We start from the raw sequence: 8,846 nt of genomic DNA, 5'->3' as shown, positions 1-8,846 counted from the left end.
CGAGTCTCAGGAGAGTTGCAGAAAGAGGGAGAGAGAGAGAGAGAGGCACTTTCTGCCATCCAAATCCCTTAAACCATCCTCATTCCAACACGAGAACCCACTGTAACAACTTCCAACCACTGAGACATGACAGGCAGGAGCCCAGAGGCAGCAGCAGCAGCGAGAACAGCAGCAGCAGCACATACTCTGCCCCGGGAGCAGCATTAGCGCCAGGGGAATACCAGCCCCACCAATACAAACTAACAAACAAACAAACAAACAAAGCCCCCCCAAGCCCAAGGGACTGGATTCCAACTCAGATTCAAGGCACAGCTGACACCAAAAAGGGTGGGGAGTTACGACCGGGGGGGGCCAGAAAGGAATAACCAAGGAAGCGAACTCCACGAGTGTAAACGGGACTCAGCCATGATCCTTTTTTCATCTCGCAGTGTGTTACTCTCAGTGTATTACCCTCAGATTTTCCTCATCCTTACCAGTGGGAGTTACCTGTAAGTGATCCAGATTTTTTTTTTTTTTTTTTTTTTTTTTTTTTTTTTTGGTTGCAAATTCTGTTTGAAATGGCCCCGCCAGCTACCTAGGGGCGACGCGCACACGGAGGGAGCCGGGACACGCCAGCTCCGCGAGGCGCGTGGTGGTGAGGATGGTGATGGCGATGGCGGTGGTGGCAGTGCCGGTCGGACCGTGCCAGGGGAAGGGGACCCGCCAGGTAACTCCCGGGGCTGCCCGGGGGTCGGCGGGGAGCGGGGCGGCCGCGACTCCCTCGGGGGCTCCGGCCCCGGCTCCTCCTCCCGGCGGGGGAAGCGCGGCGCCGCGCCGGGACGCGCAGCCCCGGAGAGCTGCGGCCGCGGGCGGGCGGCGCGGAGGCGGAGGCGCTTGCTTGCCGGCCGGGTGCTTTTCGCTCGGGAGGGATCTGCAGTCCCGCTGTTAGAGCCGGCTCCAGGACGTTTTCCTTGTGAGGAAGGGGGTGGAGGTAGGGGTGGGGGAAATCAGAGTCGGTGGGTGGGACTGCAAGGAGTTTCGGGCTCTTTTTTTTTTAATATCTATATCTGTATCGAACGGTGCGGTGGATGAGAAGCTACCGGGCTGCTCAGTGCGGGCTGCGAAGAGAGGCTGCCGCGGGGCTGGGGCCGGGCGTCGGCTGAGGGGGGCATGGGGCTGCGGTACGCTGTCCCCGCGCCGAGCCGAACCGAGAGGCCGGGGCCGCAAGCCAAGGCTCGGAGGGGCGGCCGGGGGAGCTGTCAAGCGCTCCCGTGCTCCAGTCAAGGCGTGAGCACGCTTTGAAGCGGCCGCGGGGAAGGGAAGGCGCTGGGGCCGGCGCTGGCCCCGGCCGCTGGAGCTAGCTGACAGTCTGAGCTCGCTCCCTCCCGTAAGTGCCTCCCCGGGGGCCGGGTGCCCTCAGGGAGGGGACTGGGGATCGACCCAAGTGTCCGAGCGCAGCGGGCAGAGAGCGGGCTGTGCCCGAAGGACTCTGTCCCGCGCTGGGGTTCCTGCCCCAACGCCACCCGGCCCCACGTCCAACTGCGCTGGGGGGCCGGGAGGGTTTCTGCTCGCTCCTACCCCAGCGCCGAACAAAAGACCTTTCAGTTCACGGTGGGTGCATAATTTGAGCTCTGAGGTGCATGTGGATTTCTGTCTGTCTATCTACCTACCTATCTTCCTATCTGTCTGCCTACCTACCTACCTATGCACCCACACATCCTCCCATTCGACCGATTGTTTCTGTATACATGCAGGTAACACACACACACACACACACACACACACACACACACACAAGCACGTGTGTGAGAGTCCTTCTGTCTGTCTATGTGTGTATATATATATATTTGTGGGCTAGGGAAAAGTACGAGCCAGCAGTATGCACGAAAAGCAGGAATAAACACACATGTAAAAGGAAACAAAACGCGTATTGCTATGTTTGTAACTCGTAATGAAACACACATGCCATCGCTATCGATTTTTAAGAGCGCTTGATTTATGGAGCCGCGTTCGGGTCGATCCGTAGGATGCTGCTATCAGCCCGAAATGCCCGCTGCCCTCCACAGCCCGGCAGGCGACCCGACAGCCTGTAATGAGACGGCAGTGCTCTCTGCTTTTTTCAAGCGGGAGGAAAAAGCCGTAATAAATAAATAAATACACCCTTCTAATACAAACGTAGCCTTTTTCTTTCTTTCTTTCTTCCTTCCTTCCTTACTTTCTTTCTTTCTTTTTTTCTTTTTTTCTCAAAACCGTAGGAAATTACTATCCTACAGAGTTTTCCGTCTATAAATAGTTCGGATCTTGAAACAAAAGTTTTAAACCACACGCCAGATGCCGGGATGCTGGCGGTTTCCCTTGCTGTGTGACATAATTATAAGGTCCGAAAGCAAAAGCTATAGAAGTATAATAATAATACTAAGGCGACTGCTGAGGGGAAATACAAGGGAAGCGATGGCTGCTTTATTTAGAGCTAGCTGCTCAGGGATCTGCTGAGCGCTGCCCTGCGCCCATGAGAACTCGGCGAGGGGACATAAAGGTTCCCCTTGCCCGCCCCCGGTCACCGAGGCCGAGGCCGCGGAGCTATTGCAGCCCAGCAGAGCAGAAGGGAAAGGGATCAGGAGGTGAAAGGCGACAAAGCGCAGCTCGGCACCGGCGCACGTCTCCCGGTCCATCCATCATCACCCGTGGGACTCTGCCGGCAGCCCCCGGCCCCACGGACCCGGAGTGGCCCCGGAGCGAGGCGGGCACTTCGCGGTGCTCGGGGGTTAAAGAACGAGGAGTTATTTCGGTGCTCAATGGAGAAAAGCCTAGCGGACTTGTGGTGTTTGTCTTGTGGGTAAATAGACTTCTCTGGCTTACTAATGGTAGCTTTAGAAGATTAAAGCATAGTAGAGCCCGTTCGAGCATTATCTGTCTGGTTCTCCTCTCTGCAAAGGAGGATGCCTCCCAAACCATTAGTCTGTAAGCTCCTGTGGACCGTCAGGTCATTCGCCCAAGGTCCCTATCCACTCTTGGCCGTGCTCGTCCTCTGAACTGCCGGTCCCTCCCGGATGACGGCCCGGCCCGGCCCGGCCCGCCTGCCCTGCCGGAGGGCTGCGAGCAGAGTCTGTCCCAGGCAACGGAGACTGTGAGATGCGCAGAGTGAAAAAGGCACCCGCGATTGGGCACAATAGCCGGGAAGAAAGCGAATTTACTGCAAACTACATCCAGAATTAGTTTAAAGAACATAAAAAAGGGCCCTTTCTAAAATCGATTCCTGTGCTTTAAGGGGAACAGCGATCATCTTCTGTGTGCTCGGGCACTGAGAACGTTGTTACAACCAGCAGCGATCAGTGTCTGACTTCTCAAAAAAGCAAAGGGACTTTGGATAGAACAGGCGGCAGTCGAGTGATTGATGCACATTAATGCTCTGGACGTATTTTGGTAATCCAATTACATATTTAAAGTATACAGCTGCCATTTAATAATATCCAGGTAATTAGTATAAATATGTAAAAAACAGGATTATATACATCATATATAATAGTGTTTGGCACTGTTTCTTGTAGTGCATGTCTGAATGCGTGTGTGTCTGTACACAGATACGTATTTAGCTGTTTCATCTGAAGAAGACAGCGCTGTTCTGGCTTTCCATTTGTTCTGCTTTCACTGCTCATCTTTAGGGTTGGGTGCCTTCAGTAGCAGCACGAGAGTTGGCTCTTAAGAAGCTTATTTCAGGGATTATCTGCTGATGTGTAAACAGAGTTAATTCTGTTATTTGCTAAAAAGTGATTGGGAATAGAATGTAAGAGCGTGTGTGCATAGTAGTCTTCAGAGCAGCTAAGTATTCTAAGACCATAATATAGCAAATAATGTATGTTAGCTAGCAGATATTACAGGCAGGTTACAAAACAAAGGAGAAAAATGACTGCATGTTTAGGATCTTATCTGCTGGTGCTGCCATTTCCTTATAATTCTATAATTCCTATAATTCCTTCACAACAGGGCTTCTCCCTGTTTGTGGGAAGAGGGTTAGAAGAAGCGCATATTCTTCATATGCCTACAGGAAAGGACTCAGGTCTAATTCCTAAAGATTAGGACTGGTTAGATGGTCCCTGAAGCTTGTCTCTGAATGTGGGCAGTGTAGAAGAGAAGAGCGAGTTTCTCTCAGCTCCTAGGATCAAGAGGATGGTGGCACAACATCTCCGCTCTACTCCTCAGTGTGGCTGATGATCTCACATTAACTGTCACAGCTGGAGTCACCATCTGGCCCCCTCCTCCCATCTCAGTTAGACCAGAGCTGTGCTGGCTTCTGAGTTAAAACCTACTGTTGTCAGAACAGAATTGTCTATGACTCAATCCCCGGGTTGTGGTGTAAATCCATCATTTCCCTGCTCTTCCACCGTGTTCATCTTGTTGCTGGGGCTGTGCATGCTTTAGGGCAAGTTTGCTCTCAGCCTCTACTTATGCAGCATCCAGACTGCGAGAAGAGCTTTTTTTCCTCTTTTTAAAAATTTCTTTTTATATAGAAGTGTAATAATACTTATCTAGAAGAGGATTTGGAATGAAACTTCAACTGTACTGCCTCCCAGCAGATGTGTTGGCTTAGATTCAGAACAGGTGAACCCTGAAAGAATATTGACTGTTTTTGGGATCTCCTAAAGAATCTTCTAATGAAGCTGCCACATAAAACAGAAGAGTGACAGTGATATAACTTCATAGCTCTAGAAGATAGTTTACCATTTCTCCAAAATGCGCAAATAAAAATTCCCTGTCTAAAACCAAGGGGTCTGATAAATGTGTGGGCAGCCTCCCTCTTCCCTGCCTGTTTCAGGGCAAACACACCTGTTCTGGATATCCCTGAATTCAAGTGTGTTTGGATGTACCCCCTGTTCTCACTACTTTGAGGCAAGAGGGTTCTGGGGATTCCTTTTCAAGCACATCTTAAATTTTAAGAAGTCATGACAAGTAATTATAAGAGAAGGTGGCAGCATCCAGAACGTGTAGGATGACAGCCTACATGTGTTGCGATACTAACATAATATTACAGGTGGGTAAAAAGCATCATTAAATATTCAGATGAGCAGGTCAGATTAAAAGCAGATAAGCTAGCACATTAAGCAGCAAATCCCTCAGAAGACAGTCTTTCAAAGGAGGTGTTAGAGAGCCAGACAAAGAAAGCTGCAATTATATAGTTAGACTGACAAACACATTTATGCAATGGAAAAAATATACCATGTATACCTCATAATGTGATATGATAAAGGTATGATGGTGCCAAGTGTTTTCTCAGAGCATGCAGCTGCAAAATTCAGGCTGAAATCCTGCTGGTGAGATTCCCCAAAATACCACAACTTAATGCCATAGCCCTCCCAGGTCACCACAAGCAGCAGAAACTGGGTACCAGTTCTAGATCAAAGGTGCTTTGCAGACGTGCTGACACCAGGCATTGCAGAACTGGTTAATGTTGCAAGCCTGATTTCTTCAGCCCAGAACCTCTACAGGTCATTTTGCCCACAGTGGACTTTCAGCAGTTTTTCACTCATGCAGATGAAACACCTGCTAGCTACCTGACACTGTCTTTTGTAACTCCAGGACTGTCTGTCTGATTGATTCTTCTCATTAATTTTTTTTCTTTCTTCTTTCCTCCTGGATGCTTCAGTGCCTTCCTGAATAGAATTGCTCCAACCAAGGCAGGCCCATAACTCCCATAGTATGGCATTCACAGTCTACATGTAAGCACTGCATGAGGACCGGCCTCTGATCACGAGAACTGTGACTGAAATGTCCATGCATGAGAACAAAATATCCATGACTTCTGGGATTTTTCTGTGCACCTGTGAAAACAGTGAACAAATTTGACACTGACAGATGCAAGGTGAAGCTAAGACAGGCCAGGAGCTCAGGCGTGCTCTGGAAGCAAAGCCATGGAGGCAGGCTGCCTCTAGTCCTTTAGGGGCTATTGGCTCCTTCTCCACCTCTTTCACTTTCCCTTCAGCTCTGCCCTGAACGTAGAAGGATACGTTTTCCCTCCTTTGTGAAAGAGTGCAAAGGACTTGGTGGTACTTCAAGACAGCTCTTACATATTTGTTCTTGCTAAAATACACAACTAAGGAACATTTCAAGTACTTCAGGTGGTGCAAATGTGAAGAAATCCTAGATATAGAGAAGTAGAGAACGTTCTCAGTGAGTTTCTCTGTCCATATGCAATGTGTTTCTGTGACTTCCCTCTTCCATTATGGACCGAGCACTGTTAGGATAAACCTTTGTACAAAGCACTGAATCGAATTCTTCCGTGTTTCTGTTCTGTCCTGTCTCTCCTCTTTAATACCATTTTCTTGATAGTGCAATTAGCTGCAAGTTTGCTGACTTGTTCAGTGCTGCCTTGTTTAGTAGAGACAGTTTCTGTGAAGTTAAGACAGCTATGAACAAAGCTGTTTCTCTCACCATTAAAAATATTTATTCTACGAGTATTTGACTGCAAGATAATTATCTCCTGTTAAATATTTTATAGCCAATCATACCTTCTTTAGAAAATCTGAAGACAGGCCAAGTTAGAAAGCTATTGTATCTTTCTCTGGAAATAGTTATAGCAGTGGATACAGTTTGTACCCACTTCACAGCTACAGTGCTGTACATCTATTTTCTTTTCAGCCTATGCCTGTGGATCAGATTTCCCTTGTGGCAGAAACCCACAAAGAATAAAATCCATGCTTCTGCAAAAATCCCACTTAAGCATCATGGTGACATGGTCTTTGTTCCAGCTTTGTGTACAAGGTCAAGTTTCACCCTGAGCTCCTAAGTAATTAGGAAAAGGGACATCCAGTGGTATAGCAAGTGTGCAACCGAGGGCAAAATGTAGCCTCAGGCACTTAACATGTGGCAGGAGATCTTTCCCCTGCGAAGTGGCACCAAGCCCACTGGTCACTCCACTGCATCCCACATTGCTTATCCGAGGTAGGGCCACCCTGTTGCTCACCAATGGCACCTTTTCTGAAAACTGCTTGAAGCCTGGGGACTTTACTGGCAGGTTTGTGGCTTTGGTACAAGTCGTAAAGGTAATGCTGATGATTTACTCCAACCAGAGCACACACGGAGTCCAAACAAAGGCCTCCAGAAGGGTTTCCTTCTGTTTGACCACTAGTGTAGGTCTCATCTTTTCAGCTCTGAAGGTCTAGGGTTTCTCTTCCTGGGGCTGTAACTCATCTTGTGAGCTGACAAAACTGGAGCAGCTCTCCTGCAGCTGATAGAGAACCATGCCTGAAGCAAGCCCAGGGCTGCTTCTCCCAGCATCCATCCTGCAGCTCAGCACAAGCTGCCTCATTACACAATTTGAAGGGAGCGTGACCATATTTTCCAGGAATATGCAGCAGAAGATAAATTAAGAGGCTATTCCTCTGTGTCAGACAGAGCTAGAAATAAGTTCTGTGGACTGTTCTGTTGAAAAAATCATTATATCTGGTGCTAGTAAGAGCTGACACAAAAACAAAACCTTATTTAGTTTTTTGAGAGAGAAGCATTTCAAAAGCATCTGCTTGTTATGTACAAGGCACCTGGAAAAAAGCTGACACCAGGCATTGCAGAACTGGTTAATGTTGCAAGCCTGATTTCTTCAGCCCTTAGGAATAGAAATTGCTGCCTGCCTCCGTGTAGGGCCTGGAAAACAACTTGAAGGGCACTAAATTTAAATAGTTTAAGCACTGCAGTTTCTGGGCCTGTATATCATATCCACCCTCCTAATCTTTCTGAAGTAAGACATATTTATAAAATGTGACTGCTATTTAGTAATAGTTGGTTTCATGCAAGGACTGTAAGCAAATTAGGCCGAGCATCCCCAGCACAATGGGAAGACATCTGCAACAAGTGAATCTCCAGCTGGGGGGAGTCTCCCTAAAGGTGACACATTTTTAGTTTGCGATACCAGGCACTGGCTGGTGGCAGGCAGGACATGGTTAAGGAGCATGGAGGGATGGCAGCATCTCTCATGACTCCCCTGGCTGCTGGCCAGCAAGCCATGTGACTTTGAGGTTAAAAGAGTCCTCTCAACCATGAGATGCTTTCGTTCTTTTTCTCCCTCTGGTTGTACCTTTTCTTTTCTGAACTTAAAAGAAAACAAAACGTACCCATAAAACTTTCCACATTAAAGTTGTGTTGTAGTCCAGTGACTCAGGGAGAGAAATTGAAGGGGAATGAAGAGGAAGGGGAACATTTCTGAATCAGACTTGTTGTGCTGAGCCTTAAATTGAGGAGGGTTTTTCTGGATGGAGGACACTACAGGGAGCCAGGAGCAGAAAGCAGGGCTTAAATCCATTCCCTACTGTTATAGGCTACAGCTAGCTTAGATACAGTGGATTTTGATGCTATCAGATGGCTTCATAATATATTCTTTTTTCTCCAATTCCACGGCCTTAAAGGGTACATCACCTAGTTTTACAGTGTTAGGTTACCTTTCTTTATTGGCACCTCCTGCCCCAGCATGTGAGCACTGCCCATAGCAAGGAGACTGGCACCTCCCATATAAGCTTCCTGGAGGTTTTTATTCCTCTCCCTTCTGTCCATGGGGAACTGTGCCAAGAGTGGGTGCTCCTGAGGGTAGAATGGGTTATTGTCGGGTTATTGTTGTTAATGTCACACCAGTTATGTTGTAAGAGATATATCAACGGAGAAGTTCTTGCACTTTGACCTAAAGGTCACTAAGCTCTGGCTTAGTCTAATCTCCATACGTTTGTTCCCCAGACAGATCCTTTTGACCGAGACTAATTTACCTCTGGGCTCAGAGCTTTGTCTTGTGTTTTGTATCTCCCTTGCTCCTGAGGAGCTTGGCAGGCCTGGCATAGCCAGGGTCTGCTCTGACTTCTCCTGCTGGCACCCATCCACTCATTGTGGAG

General features: G+C 48.2%; 1 protein-coding gene across 6 annotated transcripts in view; it reads left to right on the top strand.

The window, feature by feature from the left end:
• WNT7B (Wnt family member 7B) overlaps positions 1 to 8,846 on the top strand; it is a 94,393-nt gene that overhangs the window by 5,739 nt on the left and 79,808 nt on the right. Inside the window, exon 2 of one of the 6 annotated variants that reach the window (XM_085233112.1) lies at positions 571 to 706. The exons of 2 other annotated variants lie outside the window; for them this stretch is intronic. Coding sequence is in view for 1 of the 4 variants with exons in the window: in XM_085233101.1 (XP_085089227.1) it covers positions 406 to 488 (83 nt within the window). In the remaining 3 variants the exon portion in view is untranslated. Of the gene's footprint in view, positions 1 to 353; positions 489 to 570; positions 707 to 747; positions 971 to 8,846 lie in introns of those variants that run through there. 3 more of the 6 variants (XM_085233101.1, XM_085233121.1, XM_085233118.1) reach the window with 3 other exon arrangements.

Source organism: Meleagris gallopavo, chromosome 1 (assembly GCF_905368555.1).
Source record: "Meleagris gallopavo chromosome 1, MGAL_WU_HG_1.1, whole genome shotgun sequence".
In the NCBI taxonomy this organism is placed as follows: Eukaryota; Metazoa; Chordata; class Aves; order Galliformes; family Phasianidae; genus Meleagris; species Meleagris gallopavo.
The sequence above is the reverse complement of the archived record's forward strand: the minus strand, read 5'-3'. Positions and strand labels throughout refer to the sequence as shown.